This window comes from Simochromis diagramma, unplaced genomic scaffold, assembly GCF_900408965.1.
Source record: "Simochromis diagramma unplaced genomic scaffold, fSimDia1.1 OVJJ01000304.1, whole genome shotgun sequence".
Taxonomy (NCBI): domain Eukaryota; kingdom Metazoa; phylum Chordata; class Actinopteri; order Cichliformes; family Cichlidae; genus Simochromis; species Simochromis diagramma.
Genome location: NW_024387030.1, coordinates 14,085,365 through 14,108,236, shown reverse-complemented (window position 1 = coordinate 14,108,236; position 22,872 = coordinate 14,085,365). Strand labels below are relative to the sequence as shown.

The 22,872-nt window shown below is 40.7% G+C and overlaps 1 protein-coding gene across 2 annotated transcripts; it reads left to right on the top strand.

The window, feature by feature from the left end:
* The first annotated feature begins 4,513 nt into the window (after positions 1–4,513).
* slc35f4 (solute carrier family 35 member F4) lies at positions 4,514–21,871 on the top strand. 2 transcript variants are annotated; one of them, XM_040041965.1, is made up of 7 exons: positions 4,514–5,015; positions 17,498–17,798; positions 18,013–18,232; positions 18,325–18,450; positions 18,539–18,731; positions 19,381–19,470; positions 20,014–21,870. In XM_040041965.1, exons 1-7 carry the CDS (start codon positions 4,787–4,789, stop codon positions 20,253–20,255), a joined length of 1,401 nt encoding a protein of 466 aa, XP_039897899.1. In that variant the 5' UTR covers positions 4,514–4,786; the 3' UTR covers positions 20,256–21,870. The 2 variants fall into 2 exon arrangements, with proteins under 2 accessions (XP_039897899.1, XP_039897900.1); XM_040041966.1 differs by lacking the exon at positions 4,514–5,015 and adding an exon at positions 12,354–13,489 and having other exon boundaries at positions 20,014–21,871.
* Positions 21,872–22,872: the final 1,001 nt, after the last annotated feature.

The following is a 22,872-nucleotide window of genomic DNA, read 5'->3' as shown; positions in this document are numbered from 1 at the left end:
AATCTACAGCGGCTGCCTCCAAGAGCTGCTCTACAGTTACATGATTAAATGTATGACATAACATAAAGGATGCATAGATGTGAATGAGAAATTGTGGTTGTGGCACTATTGTGATATTTTACCTCGGCTATAGAGCTGTACCCTAATGTGCTGCATAGTTCTACGCTTTTAATATATTTCAAAGATGAACTTTATCAAGATTTAAAGATTTGGTCCAGTCAGCTTCTTAACTTGACAAACAGTGTGGCTTAATGGAAAGAAACCATTTCATCCAATTCTTAAAGGAGTTTTTTAAATAATATATATTTATCATTTTGATATTAAAATGTCGTTTTCCAACCCAGCCTTGTAAATACAAGTAAACATGTTTCTTCATCTAACAATATATCTTGCTATGCATTAAATACATCCAGTACACCTAAAGAAAATCTAATGAACAAATGCAAAAATACTTCTTATCCTCTTATTGACAGCTTCTTCTTTTTTTTATTATTATTATTATCTCTTTTATTGGGACAGCTGTTGAACATAACAGTAGTTTGCCTTTTTACATTTTCTTTGCTGTCACATTTTAACTTATAATTGAAAAATAAAAAAGACAGAAAAAGAAGAGAAAAGAAAAGAAAAAAACCCAAAAACAAACAAAAACACCCCCCCCCCCCAAAAACAAAACAACAACAACAAACAAACAAACAAACAAAAAAAAACAAACTAGGGTTAGGAGGCAGCAGGGCAGGTAGGTTTACGTAGAACTCAGGGTTGTAACATCATACACAAAATCACACCTCATATGCTTAACATAGTCTGTCCATTTAGACCATATTCCGTAGAAGGTATCCCTCTGAAGTTTAAGAGAAAATGACACTTTTTCCATCGTATAGATCTCTTGTACAGAATGTATCCAGTCTTCTATCGTTGGTGGTTCAGGCTTGACAGCTTCTTCTAATGACATGCAAATGCTCACTGCAAAATTCAACCTTGTATGGATTGGTTTATTGATCGTCCTTTAACGACAGGACAAAGGTCAAGGGTTAAGTGCTTTCTCGTGTACGAGTCCACATGCTTAAAGACGTATTGTGATATCCATTTTGCTGACTCTTTCAGTGACGCACTTCCAGCGTCCTCTGTCAGGCAACAATAAACCATGTGTACATGTTTTACAAGTCATAGCCACATATGGAGACAGTGACCTTCAGTGATGTGGATAACAAGACAACTGTTGATGAAAGCGTCATATTTCAGACGTTATACTGAGTCAATGTGACAGACAGTGACTTGAGGCACTAATTACACTCTGTCTTGTCACAGTTAAATTGTCACACTGGTCCTGTTTTCAACACCAGAGGGAGCTGCCTGCAGGGTGAACGTACCTTTTTTGCATTTACTGAAGTCTGATGTATAGTGGGAGAACGCAGCAATGTGTGAACTGGAGTTAGCACTAACGTATTATTTTTTGCTCTCTGGAGCGTTTTGATTTATGTTGTTTTCTCCTTCGAGTAAATAATTCTGCAGAGGCTTCTGATTATTCAAAAATGAGTGAAATGTGTGACAAGATGCCCTTTTCCACTAAAAGCATGTTTACCGTGTCTTGGAGTGGATTAGCACGAGGGAGAGGATAGGCTCTGTGGATCGTTTATTTTTAAAAATGCAGCGTGGTCGTTGCGTACTTTGTTTATACACTGACTGGCATCGTTAAGTGAGAGCAAGCAGACTCTCTCTTGCCAATTGTCCTCTCGACACAAATCAACTTTTGTGGCTGAAGACAGAGGAGGTGGAAGAGGAAATCCTATAGGCCGGAGAGTGCTCTGTGAGACGCAAGTGTTTTTCTTTGCATGGAGACAACAAAGAAAGGTCATGTGAGGCTTCAAAGGACATAACGATATTTCATCTTAAGCACTGTTGTTGTGCAACAGGATAGTTTCTGTAGTTGGAAGAGAACTATCTCAATGTCTGAATATGTGATTTTTCAATCTGAAAAACTGGCTCTGGTATGAATATTCATTTCTCGCTGCATTTACATTCCAGTTTCTCTCCAATTGAGAAAGTTATTGAACGTTTACCAAGCTTTTAAATATGACCTTTTCAGGCCAACATGCCTTCCAATCACAGCTGGACTCACTATATTGAAATTCTAACCCTCCTCTTCTGTTGAACGGCCCTCTTTTTCTTTCTCCGTGCACGAGCCGGGTTTATCTTTAGTGCGCATTGAATATTTATACAGCAGGTGGCTGGGGAGTCAGTCACTGATCTCTAAGGTGACTTGCTGAGCCTCTGTGGGAGGTGCTGGTGTGATGGGGTTGGTCTGGGATGAAGTCACATGGGACATATTGTCTCCTCGGTGTGTCCTTTTATTCCACTTAGGTAAAGGATTATATTGTGTGGTAGACTGCCTACCACAAGCACAGAGGAGAAGAGTCAGGGAGCCATTAGAGTGCTATTATAGCTAAACTGTCATTTGATTGATGTTCTCAGCTCTCAACATCAAATATTGTGCTCTTTGCACACACCGGTTGTACATGCTGTTGTTGTATATTAACAGATGAAAAACTCTCCGGCGCACCAAAAAGTGAGAAACATTTGAAGATTTGATTAATAAGACAATCTGAGTTTTAGACTCGGGCCCTCTCACATATTCTCCCGCACTAGAGGTGGAAGGAAAGGAAGGTGAGACAGTAATTTATCATGCACTGACGATTCACATCAGGGAGATGCTCTGAATGATAATCATGTTGTCTGAGATTGAGGTCAGCCTCATTGCTGGGGGACAATTAGAAATCCTATTAAAGTTGATACGAGGATCATCTTTTCATAATAGCTTTTAAGATATTGCTTCAAGGATGGAGTGATTTCTTTAGAGATCACTTTGCGATGACACTTTCATACAACACAGAGCACGAGCATTTAAAATCCAAAATGCCAGGCCTTGCACTGTAACAGTTCATGCATAAACTGCTTTCTTAATGTGGGTTATAGCTGCAAAGACTTTTAATAAGCTTGCTGCTGTCAGAGAGCAATTTTCCCCCTGAGCTGAACTCTTCTTCATGCATTAACAGCTGACAGAAAATAGTAACTCTGACGAGCACCTCAGACATGAAAGGGCACAAACTAATGCAAAATTTGCTACTGTAGCCGTTTAGATATTGTATTGCATAAACTATACAGTAATGTAACAAAAGTAGACACATGAAGAAAACTTTTTTTAAACTTTTTTTGGATTGAGCTGCACAGACTTGTAAGAAAGTGTCCAATAATAAATTAGCAATTCTCACAAAAAGGCAAGGAGAAAGTTTCTGGGCATTGGCATTTCATTGTTGTAGCCACAAAGCTGTCCATGAACTGAATGTGTGAGATAAGTGCTTTGGAAACAAACTGAAACAAAAGAACATGAGGTGGAGATTGGTTTAGTAAGTAAGACAGGGGGAGGAAGCACTTCTGCCGTCCAAGGGCATCATAAACCCCAGCATGTGTCTGCACAACAATGCCAACAGGGGCACAAATTCTCCACACACTGGGAATCGATTTCACACAGAGAGGGGAGGACTTGGAAAAGAGGCGTATCGCAGAGACACTGAAATACTGCATCTTGTGTTACTGGATTTGGAGCCCAGTTTTCTGAATGTTTTTTTTCCAAGTATCTGCAAGCTGGGAGATCCAGTCAAGTGGAGCTTTCCTGAGCCAGCACAAGAACCTGTGGCCAGCTGAGGAAAAGAGATTGTTCTGGGGGTTTACCTTAGAATAAAATTCATAATAAGCGCTTGAAAATTGTAAGAAAAAAACTTGACTGGCTATGGTGAGCAGCAGTGTGCACAAACTTCATAATCTGTGAGCTTTTATACTAAAAGAAAAACATTTTACACAAAGGCTGACAATAAGAAAAATAACACACATTTAAGGGCCCACAGCAGTGAGACAAACCTGTGCCAAACACACACGCATGTTTTATTAACAACAAACACAAAAGTCAGTGAGAGGTCCAGGATTAGTCCACAAATAACAGAGAGCCAGAGGGGGTAGTGAATACGTGCTGAAAATAGAGCGTCAAAAATAAACTGCTTGTGGTCTTTTAAAAGATATTTTTGTGTTGGGTTAAACGAGAAGTTACGATTTATTTACTCAGTGTCTGTCTGATGTGTCCCCCGGCACCCAGCTGTAGACCGATTGATTTTTTATATTCCTAAAATAAAGCCCCTTCTTTCTTCAGTAGAACTCGATAAAGAGACGAAGGAGAAGAGAAGGAAACAAAAGCGCATGCCAGCCATCAACTGAAATATAACAGCGATACCAAGGGGAAGTCAAAAGATCCACTACCCCCAAATAATGGAAAAATACAATTTAGCTGTTTCATTAAACTGAAATGACCGATGCAATACGGTATATTATAGAGATATCATGAAATAAAAAAACGCATTAGAGTAACTAATTACTGAAAACTCGTTTTACTGATTATTTTAACCACGTTGCTTTTTTATTTCATTTTATAGATACTGCTATAAGCGGACTCTGCTCTTCATCGCTGATCGCAGCCAAGTTTGCCGTCTCTTGTTTTATTAAACACGCATAAAAACGCATGTGATAGTAGTGACACGCCCCCTGGTGTTTCACGGCTGCCAGGCTGCTTGAGTTTGATAACCTTGCTCTGCGTCCGAGAGCATCACTGAAGGAATGTGGATGTGGGTCTGGATGCCTTCCTCGTGCTGCTAATTGTTGATGCAGCCCCGGAGGTCTCTCGCATGGTTATCAAGGCTCGTCCCCGGTCTCATCTCATCTCCTCCCGCTCAGACCTACAATGATGAGCACCGAGACTGTTTTTGAGAGTGGAGACCAGCCTTGTATTCGGCTGGAGCCCCTGAAGAGCACACACTTGCCGGGCAAGTCGACGCCGACCGGTGGCAGCTGCGCTGTCTTCACGGACAGCAGCCCCAAAGCGACAGCCAACGGACTGCACGACATTGAGGACCGGATTCTGAGGATCACCGGCTACTACGGCTACAACCCGGGATACTCCAGTCATAGAAGTGAGTGAAAAGATGCCAAAAAAGAAAAAGAAAGTAGTCTGGTGTAGTCATTTGTTGATGTGACAGGTTCACGCATTTATTAGGCAAGTGTGATACTGCGTAAATTAAAGGAAGAAGAAACAGTGTACAGTTGCCAAATCTTTTTAATTCTAATTAGGCCTTGTGCAAAATTGGTTAATGAAAACTGGATTTTAATTGTGGCTGTTAAGGAGCAGCAGAGTGTCCATCTCTGCCACTGTCAGCTGGAGGGTGGGTGATGAGCTGGCCCGTCCATCTCTGTTAGTGAGGGGGAGGTGGGGGTAAGGGGGCAGAGAGAGGCATACAAACCAAATCTAGCGCTGTGAGACAATGCAGTTACACAACAAAGAGCCATGCAGTTAAGTGACTGCTTGAACTGTACTCTAAGGTTGCCAGCTATCGAGCGCTCACATTCCCCACATTGGAGAAGGCTGTGAACAGTCACTCCCAATCAACTGTTTATTCAAAATCTCACAGCTTCTCCTGTGATGGATGGGAATATTACCAGCTATCTCCTGGCATGCTTCAAATACAGCAGTGCGTGTATGTGTTAGCTAAGCTTCTCTATAATTTTCTTCTTGTCAAAGAGGTTTTGATTTGTGTCAGGCATTGCTCTGAATTTGCTGACACTGAGACAATGGCTGTGATTGGAGAAGAGAGCTGATGGTGCACTTTGTTCAGGGATGATCTTTAGAAAACTTGCCCTCCGGTTTTGTTCGAGTGTTGCCATTGGCAGCGGGATTATGAGAGAGAAAAGTGGGGAGAAAAGCACTAAGCTCTTTGAAAAGCCAATCAGTGCTATCATAAATGGCTCTATAGTAATGAAGTGAGGTGAGAGGAGGAGGATTTGACAAGGCCTAAAGCACCGGAGCAGGCACAGATTCACCTTTGTGTTGCATAATTGGCCTAACCACTACGATTTTATGTCGTTTCTCTTTTAAAGGGATTTTTCCCCCCGTTAAACAAATTCCCCAAAATGCAGCTGGTCATCATGTGAGTGTCTTGACATTCAGATGCTGAGACCCTTAACCTCAATTAAATTGGGCACGCAACAGCGGCTCCCTAACATCTCCCTCTGGCTGCTACATAAAAGTTCAAACATAAATTCCTGACTTAAATACACATGCAGGAAAACGATGTGCTCTCAATGTTATGGCTTCCCTGCTCTGTGATATACGGTGACAAATCTATTTGAAATCTCAAAGGAAATACCGCCATGCTGATAGGGTCTCATTCAATCGAGAACAGTTCCAGCTGAGGCTCTTTCAGATCAGCTCTGAGCATCTCAACGGCTTTTTAGATAGAGGCTGCGGAAAGAAAAAGCGAAATGAGCCTGTCTTTCATTAACCGCCTCCTGTTTATCAGGGGTGTCAGTTGCAGTAGATTAACCATGAACGCAATCACACATTTTACTTGAGAATGTGTCTACTTGTCTGGATTAATCTATTGAAAGAACACCTGATTAATCAGGAGCAGTCCAAACTTTCATTTGAAGACAGATTGAACAGTTCAGAGGCTTCTGATACAGCACCAGAGTTATGTAACCAGTACTGAATGACTGGCTCTAATAAATAAAGTATTTTGTATTTTAGAAGCTTGAAGTAGCACTGGCATCATTGATATTTACTTCTAGTTTTTAAATAGTGCAAATATTCCGATGTATCAGTATCGCAGAAGGCTGAGATGATAAGGTGCTGTTGCTGATTACTGATTGGCCAGTAAAAAGAGTTTTTTTTTCTGATTATTGAAAGATTGTTTTAGCTATTTTTAAATAAAAATGCCAACATGAAGAACAGTAGGCATTTTCATTGTTTTCTGACAACACAGGCTAAATTATTCATCATCTATTTCTGCAAAAAAAAGAAGAAGAAAAAAAGAAAAAGAAAAAATAATCATCAAATTAAACAATAATGAAGATCAGTATCTGGTGAGGCTCTGGTTTCCAGTTTTTGCAGCCTTGAGTCTGTTATTCTATCGTCTATAATATTCTGTACTTGTGAAAATGAAAGATGGGGTGCTGTCTGTGATATTATTTGAAATATAGGGAGCAGGTGTGGATTGCAAGAGCCGTACCAAGGTTATAAAAGATAGTGCATCAGTCAGAAGGTTCTTTTTGACCTGAAAGACATTTCCCATTTTTTAGATAGATCCGTTTCCCCTGTTTTTTTTCCATCTATCCATCAAATGAATGAAAGTCCATACAAGGTGCTCTCCAGTGCAGCTTGTCAGTGTTTTTCCTGTGTTTACAGCTCTTAAACACGTAGCTGCTAATCTGACAAAATTTTATTTGCACATCATCATCCTGCTAATTCTTCTTCTCTTTCTTTGCTGCGTCTTGCTGCCTGAAAGCATTGCACTCAAGTACTGTGGTTTGTTTACACTTTGAATCACATGTCCCTCAAGCTGGTGAGTATCATTTTCCATAAAGGACAAGACAAAGGAGCACCTAAATAGAACAGAAGGCTTGTCCTGCCAAGCCTATGGCGTAATGATATATTTAGTAAGATCTTGTTGCCAGTTTGTTCGTATTGCCACTTGCCATCTGTGTTGAATTAGAAGATGCCTCTGAGGGGAATTGTGGACCACATTTGGAGACAAGGTCCGGACTCTAATGCATACAGTACAGTCATGACACAATGGCTGCATGCAGTGACAGAATCTGAGAGGGAAAAAGTAAGTGCTTTTCTAAGCAAGCAAGGTGCAATATCTCTTGATCCGCTACTTACATGGTTGCACAGCTATGAACGCGTGCTCCAGTGAGAAGCTGTAACGGAATCGATTTTTTAATGAGAAAATAAAAGGAAAGTAAATTCTAACAGAACAATGGTGTGTGAGGCAAATGCTTCCCCAGCACCTCCTGGAAAACATTGCTGTAATTTGCTGGGTGTCTTTTTTGAGGTGGTAATTTAGAAAAAGTGTGTAGTGCGTGTGCGCTCCCCGCTGGGTAAATAGGTACAGTGCAAGAGAAATTGCAGGTACTTGTAGTTGAAGTCCCACTCAGTACTGGACCTATATCTTTTTCACTGCAGGCGTCACAGTAAAGCAGGGGCACACCTGAGCACTCAGAAGGAAATTATATAGAGGAAGGGCAGGAAAGGCAACCATTTATCACAGAGCAGTGTGTTTTTATGTCTACTTCTGTCCACAGACAAAGTCTAGAAACATAAGGAAAGAAGACAGATGATGATTGTGAATCTATACATGCCTGTGAGTGTGTTTTAAAATCAGACAGTGTTCACACTAGATGAATATCCCTTTTCTTCCTCAAACATTCTGTATGTGCACATACTTATTTTGGACCGTCCCGTTCCCATGCCTGCTCACTCTGTGCTATTTATAGCCAGGCCAACGAATGGGATATGAGCTTTGCCTGAATGACTCCTGGAGTGCTGTTAGTCCTCAATGCTCCTGCAAAAGCACAGAACTAACCTGGGAGTAATGGGTGCAATATTTCTCCATGAGAGTTACAGAAGTGCTGACCTATTCTTGTGCGACTGTACACTCGGTGTTGTAGTATTGCAGCCCATGTCAGGTGATAAAATTGAAAAAAAAAAAAAAGAAAGATTTTTTTATAGCTCACCTCAGCAATTTATGGTTAGGAACTTTGTTTTGCAAGTATCTTGGGGCTATTGCAGAGATTATCGCCCACAAAGACACTTGAACCCCAGCTGCTCTGGATGCGTCTGTCACTGTGTGAGCGGGTTAATGGCTGTAGTGTAAAAGCCCTTTGAGTGATCAGTAAGAAATAAAGGAGCATATACATTACAGCCAACTGCTGTCATGCAAAGTAACATTACATAATATGGGAAGAGAGTATGTGTGTGTGTGTGTGTGTGTGTGTGTGTGTGTGTGTGTGTGTGTGTGTGTGTGTGTGTGTGTGTGTGTGTGTGTGTGCGTGCATTGCTGCTACACTGAGTATGAGCTGCAGCCAAACATTGCCCTCTTGTGGTCTGTAAATCTAATCACATCAATAAATCTTTGTAAAAATGTTTCCATCATTTTTACAAAGTCAGCGGGATTATTTGTTTGTGAACTGGACCAACAAAACAAACCCCAGAAATAATGACCAAGCCATATTTTATTAAAGTGTTATTAAATTCCCAAACTGATCTACTTAGTAAAGTCAGTATCTGTGGTGTTATTAATCAGGCGTACCCAAAGTTTCCACAGTCAAATGGCCATACACCACAGGTATGGGATGTCGGTGCATTTTACTTGTTTATTGAATTTAGTGATAGAGCACAAACAAAAGAAGAAAGCAGCATGGGTCTGGGTGTCTGTTTTGTGTGTGTGTGTGTGTGTGTGTGTGTGTGTGTGTGTGTGTGTGTGTGTGTGTGGGAGGGGGGTGACATTTACTTACAAACAAGCTCAATTTGCTTAACATAGAAGAACATTAACACTCGTGTAGGTTTTCAATGTCTACATGAAATGAGAACAACAAAATATAATAAAACAAAGCAAAAAGACCCCAACGAAAAACGAACCAAACCAAACCAATTGAGTGTAGGTCTGTGTAGACAAAAAATAAATAGTTCCCACAGTAACAGACTGAACCCACTAAACTCACAGTAATAGCCATATCCTTGCTTTGACGCTTTGGGGTCCACAGGGACTAAGTAAAGCGCTATACAAATACAGGCCATTTACCATTTTTTTACCACTTTGTTCAGTTGGCTCAGAAGGACAAATCCTATTAATTGTGAATGCTAACTGGGCCTAGTTTAACACACACTGATGTTGATATTTTAAAATGTACTTTGTTATTGTTTTAATATAAAAAAATCCCCATAACTTTGACTGCGTAGTGCAGAAATGTGAGTGACTCAACCCTTTAAGGCTTGGAGAAAATTGTCTCTTTAAGAGTTTTTTTCCCCGTGTTCCTGTCCCACCTGTAATGCAGCCATTCATATTTACCACTAGATGTCCTCATCTTCAAATGTTCTCAGTACCTTGGGTTGAGTTGTTGAGGTACCGTGTCTGGATACACACCTGAAATTTGTTCAAAGGCTTTTCAGCTAAAATTAGCGCCCTGTGCTCGTCGTCTTTGCTCCCGGACCTTGTTGAGATGTGATGAGTAACAGAGAGGTGCTAAAGACAAAGACCCGTCTACTGCAAACTGTCGAGCATTAGTTAATCTGAATGACAAAAGAGCTTGAATGGGTCGAGTGCGTCAGTGTGCACAGGAGACTGTGTTGCTATGGAGGTAAAGAGGGAGGATGCTGTGGTATACTGTGCTTTGATCAGTTGTGCTTGCAGACCATTTTGTTATATAGACACACTTTCCATTTTATTAGCTACTCTAAAAAGGGATTATTATTAGAATTTTTTCTGTCTTTCTTTCTTAGTTAGAGAGTTATTGAATGATTGAAGTTCATGTATGGTTTGCTTGAATTGTAGAATAAAATGCAGATATGTTGTAAAGGTCTGATGGGAATGAATGATCAGTAACTTTCCTCTCAGCAGTAACAAAAAAGAAAGCATCCAAAGTTAGATGTAGGCCGAACAGTATAGTAACGCAGGATAGAGAAAGCAATAATCTTCTTAAAACTTAGAGTTGTTAGTCCAATATTTGAGATTGAACTGTGGCAAGAGGTATTTCTCTTAATCCGATACTGATTCGAATCCCAGGATTTGCTGACTGGGTCGCTCTTCTGTCCCCTCAGTGTCTAGGTGTTGGCTCCTCTCATCAGCAGGTCTATTTTTACATTTAACCCTCCAGCTTGTCCCTGGATTACGTGTTCAGTCCTGCTTGTCACACATTAAATGTGCAAACATTTTAAAACAATGCTGATTCTGGTTGCATAATTTAAAGCATTAGTATTCTTGTTACACTCATTCTGTAACTGGGTGACCCCAGGGAATAAATGTGCCTGCATCACAACGTCATCCTAAAACTGACAGTAGAGAAGTGCTTTTTTCAAAGTGTTGAACTCTAACAGATGAATTACCATAATGTTACTGGAACGTGGCCCCAAATTTTCAGTGTCTTTTTGTCACTTGCAAGAAACAGCCAAACAATAACTGTGCTGTTTTCTATTCTCTCGCAGCCTGAAGAATGCACAACAAATACTCTGATCTGTTATGCCCTTTGTAGCTTTGCCAGATCTTTGGCTGATCAGCATTTGAAACGGGAGGCAGACGTTAACAGAAATCCTGGAGCAGACATGCTGCAAATAGCTTTCAGTATTCACAGCCAGCCAACTTAGGCAAAAATCACATTGCAGTTACTGTACTGAGTGGTTCCCCTGTTTCCTGTTTCTCAGGTCACATTGCTCCTGGTCTTGCTTCTCCAATTCAGATTTTACTGTAAGATTTCATAGTAATATTTATTACTGGCTGCATCGCCTCATGTGTCTGACCACATATACTTTGGCACTGATATGTTGTTGACGTAGAGGCCAGAGTGATATTTAGGTCCATTAAATCTTCAGGTAGATAAACCACAGCATCAGATTGAATAACTGCATGGCTTTCCTTGAAATGGAAACTCCTGGCCAACTATAATCCTGAGCCTGACTCACAAACTCTATTCCGATCATCAACATAGCTGCTGATGAGGGTTTCCCTTGACTGTGCAGCAGTGACGGATAAAATATTAAAATCCTTCGTTAAAGTACCAGCATATAATAAATAAATAAACAGCTAACATCCTGCGCAGAAATTTCTGCACAAATAAAGAAATTCTTATCAAAAGTGCTTACAGTGATTATGGATTTTTTTTAAGAACCACACTACAGTGATTTATCATAAATGGACATTTGTTGAATTTTTAAAATTAGGACTGACTTGTAGGAAAGTGTTTTCATTTTCTTGGTAAGGTGGCCCTGAGAGGTCAAACATAATACAAACTGAGAAGCTTTTGAAGTGACAGAAACCGAAACACGGAAAGGATCGCACTGAGACGCACTTAAAAGACGCTGTGGATTCATCTGTGTTGTAAGGGAGAAAAATGTGATTCATATAATACACAAAACACACTTCTGTTGTGATTCGTACATTTTCTTTTCCATTTCTCCTTTGTTTTCTTCAACTTGTTTTGTGTGTTTTTGTAGACTTTCTGTACTTGCTGGCCTTTTCTTACGTTGTAATGCGTTTGACCTCTCCGGCCCACCGTATCTTGGTGATCTATGTGTTATGTAGAGTCTTTTCTTACCTTCTGCCTTCAAGTAAATTTGGTACAATGGAACGACACAGAGGGGAAGTACCTCTGCTTTGCTTAACCTGATTTCTTACGTGCATGAAATTATAAGAATAACAGGGGAGCTCTTGACTTCCATCCAAGTCAGCAACAGATAACCAGTGTGATTCTTCATTTAAGTAAACAGATACAGAACACTGTAAGTGATTGTTTTACTAACTTGTAATGTATTCTGCTTTAAATAACTCAGATTCAGATTGTAGAATATGGAAATAAAGCGTGAGTACCGTGCAATAATAAAATGCAAACATAAAGTAGTGGAGTGTGGATTATGTGGGTTAAAAAGGCCTATTTTCCCTCTGAGAGAACTAAGATGACCTCTGTGCACAACAGGATTTAAATGCCTGGGATTGTCATGTATTCTTTTGTAGTATGCACATGGTTTTTGCCTTTTTCATATCGTCGTTCAATTGACTAATGTGTCAGGGTTTGAGGCAACAAGACGGAGAGAGCTCTACTAATAATATGACTCTCAAGGGGTAGTCAAGAGCAGGAGAGGTGCCAAGGAAAGAGAGAGGCATTGCAAGACAGAGGGCAAGAGTTTGTACAGGGGGGGAGATTAAAGAGAGAGAGAGATGGAAAAAGTAAGGAGAGCCTTGTCAGGTAGAAAAGAGAGGGGAGGAGGAAAAGAGGGGGCACAGCTAGCACAGCATAAATTTGCCTGAGCTGCTTGGTTACCTTCCAAACAAAGCTGCTGATTTGCGGAGCAAAGGAAGAGGAGGGAAAAGTGAGTGAGACAGACACGAAAAGAGGAGGGGGAGGATAGAAAGAGATGAGGGGAGTGATTGCACCATGCCACACACACTTGAAGCTCAGTCTCCCTTGGAGACACTGGCAGAGCTGGATCACGGCATGATAGAGCAACTGTAGGGTCTCCACTTCGCTACACTTCCACTTCGCTATCACCACTGAGCTGTGGCACTATACAGACGTGCTGGGCTAGAGAGGAACAGAGAGTCAGGACTTGAGTCCTGGAAGGAGACTAAAGATTTGACAGAGACCTAGGAAGAGGAGGAGGAGGCAGTCAAGAGTGTGAAGAAAAAGCGGAGGAGTCGGGAGTCTGAGGATGCACGGAGCGAGCTGAAGGAGCTGCTGAGCTTGCAGCAGCAGCCAAGCAACACTTCTAAACTCAAATACACACTACTTCCAGGGGAGGACAGTGTGTGGTGCCCCCAGTGGAGGATGAAGAAGCACTCAGCCCGAGTGGCTCCTCTCAGCTCATACAGCACTCAGGTCCTGACCTGCCCTAACTCTGAAGGTAAACTGAAAGCTCCAAAGAGACACAAGATGCCATTTATACTGTATTGGAGTATACTGTATGCACTGTGTGTGTAAATAGAAAAATAAGATACGACAAAGTGCTTAACTTTTATTTTCAGGGTCACGAGTGACATTTTGTTTCCTACAAGGCATCAAATACACCAAAGTGCCATGTAGAGTCTATAAGTCTTCATAGGAAATATTGAGATTTTAATAAATATGGACGTTTCCAAATTATATCCTGCTCCATTTACATGAGAGCAGCCTTTGGATCTAAAAACTGTTTGAATTTGAATACTGTAAAAAAAAATATTTTCTATTATTTCAGCCTCCTGGTAGCAGTGTAATGGTAATGGAGTGTGTAAAGCCTGTTGTTGTTCCCCCTCATCTGATTAAACATTTTAGCCCCCCACCTTTAACTCTGTTAACAGAGATTACTGTGATGCCACTAATCAACTTTTCATCAGCATCATGATATCCATGTCTCATCTTCAGGCCTAATTTGGATAAAGACTTAATGCGTTTTGACCTGAGCTAAGCTGGCTAAAAACTGCAGACAAGACTATGAGCCTCTTATTGGATTCAACGGGCCTCCATCAATCACTGCTGTGCAACATTAGTGGTGGCGATAAAGGAGAAAATGGATTAAAATGTGAGGTTCCAGAAGCATACTGCATCACGATGAATGGACAAATGGGTGCCGGTGGTGACTGATGCTATGCAGCACTGGGTTTTCTGCAATGAAGTGTTCTAGCACTTCCAAATACTCTGACTCCATGTCTGAACCGATATAAGCTACTGTGCATTTAACCTATAAAACTATAAAAAACCTCAAAATATTACACTTTTTTATCCCGAGTATCACTGCAGTGGATGCTTCTTTGACATGAGGAAATGAGCTTTTCTTGGGTTACATTTAACACACTGTTCATTTTATCCTGACTTGTAGATTTTAATATTTGTGCATGTATTCATTCTTTTATCCAATCACATTTTACCTACCAAAGCACCAAAACTGATCATCACTCACTTAAAAAAAACCCCCAAAAAACCCCACCCCAGCGCTAAGTAACTAATTATTCATCATGGACATACAGATACCTTAACACTACTAACCTTAAATTTGAGCTTTTCATAAAACTTGCCCTGAGTTGGACTGAATTTACTTTCACTCCTGCAGTACTGTGTTGTCAGCCTGTGTTTAGCAGAGATTATTGTTTCCTTTGCAAAATTTTACCACCAATATTTGTCAGCAATAATACTGTCTGCTATGAGAATACAATTTTGGCAATGGGAGCAACTTTTATGAGACAGGGGAATAGTAGAGTTATAATATTACTGCGTCTTGGCATCAGATGAGCCTGTTGTGGCTTTTACCTCAGGACAGAAAAGCTTGCATCTGACACTAAAAGCTTTAGGTTTTGTCGGTGCTGTGAAACACAAACCATCCTGCTGTGTGGATGAAGAAAAACAGACCTAAAGTAAAAAAAAAAAAAAAAAAAATAAAAGAGCTGCTTCTCTATTGCAGAAATATCAGATCTCAGTTTTTTCCACTTAGCAACCACCAGGTTCATTAGTTTGATTAAGAACCCTTGCTGTGACAGAATGCAATTAAATGAAATCCCTCGATGATCCTGCAGAAACTGTATCGATGGTGAGCTTTTTGCCTTTAACACATCCCCTGAATAGAAACAGTTTAGTGGGGTTCTCCCGCGAGCGTTTTTTGTGGTGGGGGTGTACAAGTTGAACTCATTATTACTTTTGAATTGTTGGGTGCTAAATAATATTTTTCTTTTGCACTTTGAAGGCTCGTTCAAAGTGTAAGTGGTCATTGAAGAATTTTCCACTCTGCACCGTGGACAGACGGTCAGTGCTGCAGCAATGCAGTGTTGGAAAATACATTTACGTGAGCTTTATTGGAGCTACTTTACTCGGGTGTTTCCATTTTATGCTAAATTTGTAATATGCCTCATTCCACAGTTTTTTTTGTTTGTTTTTTTACACCAATACATTAACTAGAAAGCTCACTGGTGCTTTGCAGTTGAAAAACAAGTTATTTGTCTATAATGAGGAATGCTTTTTTTCTTTTAAAATACTCATTTGGTTTCATCTAAATAATTGTTTGAGGCCCAGACTGGAATAAAACTGTATTACTATAAAAAATATATATTTGTTAACTTCCCCATTACCTGTACCCTAAAGCACAGCTAGCCTGCCTAGAGACTACTACACTCAAAAAAATATTTGTTCCCTAATTCTGACTTTAATTAATTTGATTACATCTAAATTTTACAATTTGAAATGTTAAATTTAATGGAACCAGGTCAAATGAAATTTGACTAGCATATATTTTTCTTTTATTTATTATAGTTACATTTTACTTTAAATCATTACTTTGTGTTTTAGTGTACTGAGCATTGAAAAACATGTTTTTTTCTTCTTTCTAACCCCATTTAGCATCTTTTTCTGTAGTGAACTAAAATCTTTAAAGGAACACAAAGTATAATGCATATAAAGTTAAGTTAAAATGCACTGATGTATCACTAATGCAAAAGTTGATACTGATACTCAGTTTCAGGAAACCAATTTTCTTCAGAGTGCCTCCTTTCATGTGATGCTAAGTACATTTAGAGGATAATACACTGATACGATCTTAAATGCAGGACTTTTAATTGCAAAGGAGCATTTTTATGTTCTTATTTTTTTACTTCTATCCTTGAACTGATTGAAGACGGCTGCCAGTAATGACTGTGTCCAATCTGCAATTTTATAATCTCTTGGGCAGTTTTTCAGCCACTGAGTGCCGGCGATGATCTCATGCACTTATAAAGGATATATACCACGTTTGGCAAGACTTTTGATTGTTTTATGAAGTTACTCATCAACTTACTTTCAAAGTTTGGTGACGTTTTCCTCTGTTTGCATCCTGTAAAAAGAAGGAATGGATTTTAAAACACATACTGGCATCTGATCACATAAGGAACTTTACAAAAACTAAACTTCTACCAGCTGTCCTACTAATAAAATGGCTGCTTGATCAAAGAGTTTGCTCTTCACACACTGTGTTACAACTTCTTTTGATGTAAGAAATGATTATTTACTGCACTTGTTGGTACAATCCATTTCCAGTACACGTCACTGACTTGTGCTCCCATTGCTTGACATCCTGCTGAGGTCTTTTTGCAGATAACAAACAGAAGACTATCGCATGCAATAATGAGCACCCCTGTGTTGTGTAGAGGAGAGCTACTACTGCTACACGTTCTAGTGTGTTTGCAGGGCTCTGGTGTCTGTGGTGGAAATGGCAGAGCTTTAGGTGCTGAGCTAGCAAACAGCCAGCACATGTCATCTTTTATTCCTGCCCTGGTGTAAATTGATCACACTGTTGAGAGGTAAAGAACGGATCTGAGCTCACACACATCCCACTTTGCTTTCTCTGATCGTCCATAAAGGCACTGGGCCATACGTATCATTTAACCTTTGCAATTTGGATGTTCCAGTAAAGTTCCAGTAAATTCCTTTTCATAGCAGCGATACAAGAACAGTGTCCCATGAGCACCAAGGTTGGCCTGACTTTCATGTTGACTGTCATGTGGTTAGGTTTACTTTTGCTCTCTGGGCATCCGGTTTCTGTGCACATCTGGCTACAAAGGGAGTACAGTACATGCTGCATCATGAGGCAACCAAGCTATTTATGGCATGTGCAGCGTGCACCGTGTTAACCCGATGCATTTTAAACGGAGCCTCAATTGTGCCACCACAGCAAGAAAGGCAAACTGAGGCAGTGATCACTAAGGACGACTGATCGATGAAGCTCATGTGCTGGAACCCAGTCAGGAAGCCACAATGCAGGCAGCACTGAAGTCTGTATATAGTGGTGCAAAAAATACAAAAGTTGTTAAGTTTAAACTCTGTGACATTATACTAATCAAAATTATTCAGATGAAATCTGATGCTAGCTGTGGATTTCCTTTAATTTTTCTCCCCCCTTCTTGACTCTCATCAGGAGAGGATGGCTCGGAATCTCACGCAGAGACACCAGGAAGTGAGACCAGTATGGAGAGCCAGTCCTTCCACACGTGCGCCAACACGGCTCTGAAGGTGCTGGGTGGTTTGCTGATGGTGCTGTGTGTTTCCTCCTCCTGGGTGGGTACCACTCAGGTGGTGAAGCTGACCTTCCAGTCATTCTCCTGTCCCTTCTTCATCTCCTGGTTCAGCAGCAACTGGAACATCCTCATCTTCCCCATCTACTACTCGGGACATGTCGTCACCACACGGGAGAAGCAGACCCCCATCCAGAAATTCAGGTAAACCTCATTTAAGAAGTTTTAAGAAGCCAAGTGTGATATCTGAGGAGGTTCCGATCTATTATCATTTTACCTCTGGTGAGTTGGAACCAGTATTAAACCACCCTCAAGCCTGTGAGAGCCAAACAACCATCATGTCCATTCTCTAAACACAGTCTTCCAAACAATGAAGCATTTCCATTCAGAAGACTTTACTGGTGTTTTTCTCTAACAGGGAGTGCAGCAAGCTCTTTGGGGAGGATGGAATGACTCTCAAGCTTTTTGTAAAGAGGACAGCACCCTTCTCAATCCTGTGGACACTGACCAACTACCTGTACCTCTTAGCCTTGAAGAAATTGACCGCCACTGATGTCTCTGCCCTCTACTGTTGCCACAAAGCTTTTGTTTTTCTCCTCTCATGGATTGTCCTCAAGGACCGGTTCATGGGTGTTCGGGTCTGTATGAAAACAAGAAGGAGATTGTTTATTACCTGTTTAACACAAGCTTTTACTACTTCAAAATGTGTCATCTATGTGTCTATGTGCAGATTGTGGCTGCCATAATGGCCATCACAGGTATTGTCATGATGGCTTATGCTGACGGTTTCCATGGTGATTCCTTTGTGGGTGTGGCATTGGCTGTGGGCTCAGCCTCAACTTCAGCTCTTTATAAGGTCAGACTTCCTCATAAGCCCGTTCCAGTCTGAGCTATGCTTGATTTTTGATTGCATCGTGTCAACTCTTTGTTTTCTCACCATCCAGGTGCTGTTCAAGATGTTCCTAGGCAGCGCCAACCTTGGAGAAGTGGCTCATTTTCTTTCCACCATGGGCTTTTTCAACCTCATCTTCATCTCCTGTGTGCCCCTCATCCTGTATTTCACCAGGGTAGAGCACTGGGGCTCACTCTCCTCACTGCCGTGGGGATACATGTGTGGACTGGCAGGACTGTGGCTGGGTGAGAGTGCATATACACCGGATGGTTTCATCCACATGTACAAACCATTTTGGATCATTTTAAGGCTTTTAGTATAACTATAGGGATTCATTTCTTATAGTTACCATCAGTCACTCTGTTTGTATTGTCTGAATACAGGATCTGTAGGCAAAGGGCATTATTTTAAGTATCGGAAATTTTCCACTTTCCGTTTGTTGTCTGCTTTTAGCCCCAGTAATGGAACGTTAGCTATCGACTGACAACAATTTAGCTTTTTATTAGCTTTTTGAAATATATGTGTATTCATAAATAATGGTGAGTGGAAGGAAGTGTTCCATTATCCACTTTCCAGATAACCTGGCAAGACCATAAGCTACAAAATATTGGCCGCCATCCCCAGTGGCTAGGTCAGATAACTAAGCTAATGGGTTCCCAGATGAGACGTTTCACCTCTCATCCGAGAAGCTTCTTCAGTTCTTAGAGTCAGTGGTGGACAGTCCCAGATTTATGCCCACCATTTGACTCTTAGAACTGAAGAAGCTTCTCGGATGAGAGGTGAAACGTCTTCAAGCAACTTAAAGAAGTCCAGACGCTTTTCTTTGCAAGCTCCTTAGACAACGATGACCTGGATGACTGAGAACCTTTACAGAGTCTTCTGTTTCTTTTGCAGTGTTCAACATCCTGGTCCATGTTGGTGTGGTACTGACTTACCCCATTCTGATCTCTATAGGGACACTGCTCAGTGTGCCGGGAAATGCAGGTAAGGTTATCTGCCATTCACTGATCATTTTGATGTAAAATAATATGATTGTAAAAAATGGAGTAAACGGCCACACATACTGTGGCGCTGTATTGAGAGGTCAGCATTTAGGGCCACTGTAGCAAACAGATTACACAGCAAGTCTGCCTCTTTTGTCCCGGAAACCCAATCATCAGTGTGCCTCGACAGATCCTGCAACCATCCTCTTGCTAAGGGAGGATCAGATTCCCAAGGCAACACAAATGCCTGCAGACGAGTTCTTTTCCTTAATGGTCTGTATGAAGGTCAGTGGGTTACGGGAACCTGTCCCAGGGCTCCAGACCACAAAGACACAGAGGATAAAGTGGATTGCTTGTGCTGATTATAAGCTGCATTTGTTACACTAATCCCCCTACAGCCGCACTGTCCTGTGGTTTATCTTACTTTATGTAATTAATCTCGATTTGATTGTGTTTCTCTCTCATCCTTCACACTCTCTATCCCCATCCTGCTCTCTGGCTCCCTCTTTTGTTCCCACCCATATTTATTCCCCTCTCACTCTAGCTGTAGATCTTTTGAAACATGAGGTGATCTTCAGTGTGGTGCGACTGGCTGCCACCTGCATCATCTGCCTGGGCTTCCTGCTCATGCTGCTACCAGAGGAATGGGACTCAGTCACTCTGCGTTTCTTGGCCACCATTGCGGACAAAAAGTCAGAGGACCACGGCGAGGAGCTCACAGACTCCAGCACCCACACTCGAAGCCGCAGTCGCGCAAATGGCACTGTCTCCATTCCCTTGGCATGACATGCTCTGATAGTAACCTCTGTTAACCAGTCTGGAAACTCCACATTTCTCCAGAGCCCACACTGGAGGTGTGGTGGGACGCTCAGTCCATGTGGACTCATCTATCAGGAAGTGAGGCAGTAACGTCTTGAACTTCAAACTTCACTCTGGAGACGTACTGTTTCTATCACTTCACAACAACAGGGGAAACTGAAAACATTTATGGATCATGCAACTTGAAAGAGCTGAAAGTGTTATTTACTTTCTTGACATACTTGCCGCGCTCCATCCCTCGCACGCACCCAAACCAAGAGCTGACTGGCTCCCCCTTGAGATGCTCTGCAGACTGTATTCTGTGAATATAACTATCAGCCAGGGCCAGTTTGGCTCAGTCTTACACATATTTATGATATTTATTTAGATCTGTATCAATAAGAGTAATAATTTTAAATCTTACTGAATAGCGTTATATAGAAGAATGATGATTATACTATGCTTAATGTACAGGATCTTTTGATTTTGTAATAAAAGTCTTAAAACCCACAAAAAAGCTGCATCTAACTGAGGATCACATGTATGTATTTCTAATATTTTTGGAAAAGCTTCTAGCTTCAGAACTTTATTGCCTGGATAACTGAAAAGCATTCGTATACATTTATATACAGATAATGGTGCTGGAAAAGCTTCACATCCCAAAGAGCAAAGCAACGGCTCCACTGTTTCTAAGCAAAGCTCTGACATGAGGTCACATTTTTGGTATTAATATTAGACTAATATTTTAGAACTGACAAACTGACTGTATATTTATTTGACACAAATAAATGTAAAAAAAAAAAAAAAAGCAAATGACTCTGCACCCTGAATCACATTATCAGTAGAATAATATTAAAACATTTTTTTATTTAATCGAATCTTCTCTGCCATTACAAATTATTTACTGAATATATAATATTAGTCAAGCTAGTCTATAAAGATGGAAACAAGCCTATCAGAATGAACTAAAGCAGACTGTTGTCCCTTTGACCATTAACTGCTCATGGACAAGTATTTTTAGCAAAATTAAGTAGTGTGATTCATTCAGTATTAGTATTCTCTGTGTTGCTCTGATTCAGCAGTGATGACTTTCCAGAATTCTTCTCTTTGAGAATTACAATGCTTTTCCGTGCTGTTCTTCGCTTTCTCACACACAAATACACAATACACAGAAAACTGACAGTTAACTGTAATTTTTCCTTTTTCACAGATACACACAATTAATGGTGAAAATGTCTAACAATGGTCAAAGCTCACGGGACATAGTTTCCTACAGACCATATGCTATGATCTTGTCACTGTGATTTTTTTTTTAATATCTCATAACATGGTGAGAAACATGTTTTTCAAATAGTCCTACTGAGATCATCAGTAGGACTATTTGGAAAACAGACAATCCCAAGAGTCACACTACAGTGCTGTTATGGTGGAGCACAGTCAGTGAGTTGAAACCTCTAATGAAGCATTTGCTGAGATGACGGTTTCAGCTAAACGACTGTGGTGGCATTTTAACATATTAAAATAAATGATGTCGAAGAAGCAAAAGGAAAAAAATGCAATGTTCAAATTGTACTTTCATAATGGTCACTGGTATCCAGCTAGAAACCGATAAAACACATTAATCAGAGGGATCTTTTATAATCTTTAGCTGCAGAAAAAGTATTTTGTAAAATACATTCAGTCATGCTTAAAAAAGTACAACTATATGCAGTCCTGTGAAAACACCCATAATGCCTGTATTGAAATAAAGAGGGTAAGTAGCAGTCAGGTGCTGCTATTCACACGCACTTGATTGTTTGATCATCAGCAAGTGTGAGCACCTCTATAAAAGCACAAGTTTTGGCAGTTTTGCTTGTATGGAGCATTCAGGCGTGCATCAATACAATTCGACAATTGTCCGAGGATACAAGAGCTACATCTCAGAGTTTACAGGCCTCGATTAGCATGTTAAATATTAAGGTTCATTGCAGTACAGTTAGAAAAACGCTGAACAAGTATGGCTTGTTTAGAAGGGTTGCCAGGAGAAATCCTGGTCGCATGGCTTAGGTTACATCTGAACAAACCACAAGACTTCTGGAACAACTGGACAATTTGGACAGACCAGACCAAAGTGGAGGGGTTCGGTGATAATGGACAGCGCCACATTTGGCAAAAAAGAAATGCAGCATGTCAGCTGAAACGCCTCATACCAGCTGTCAAGCACGGTGGTAGAGGGGTGATGATTTGGGCTTGTTTAGCAGCCACGGGACACGGGCACCTGCTGTCATTGATTGCTAAGATATTTTAGCAATACCTTTTATTTAAACATCTATCCATCTCAAGGTGGCGCTATAATCATGCAACTGGGTACCGCAAGTGGCTTTGCAAAATCACACTGGGTAGTTGTTTGACACAATATTTCAGTCAGGTGGAAGCAGTATACCAACACACTGATAGACTGGGACTGCCATCCCTAGATCCATGCTGCTAGCATGATAACAAAAACAATACCAGTCTTTAAAAAAAATTCCAAATATTACCAAGCACAGAAAAAAAATGCACAACAACTCCTGTATGCAGTGTAATAGGAACCAGGACTGTAACAGTTTTTTCCTACCCCGGTGCT

Bases quoted from the DNA above. Each gene is read 5' to 3' on its own strand.
- slc35f4 (XM_040041965.1), top strand. From the start codon at position 4,787: ATGATGAGCACCGAGACTGTTTTTGAGAGTGGAGACCAGCCTTGTATT. The intron at 5,016-17,497 runs GTGAGTGAAAAG...GACTCTCATCAG, and splicing joins GGGATACTCCAGTCATAGAA to GAGAGGATGGCTCGGAATCT. The intron at 18,732-19,380 runs GTGAGAGTGCAT...TTTCTTTTGCAG, and splicing joins ACTGGCAGGACTGTGGCTGG to TGTTCAACATCCTGGTCCAT.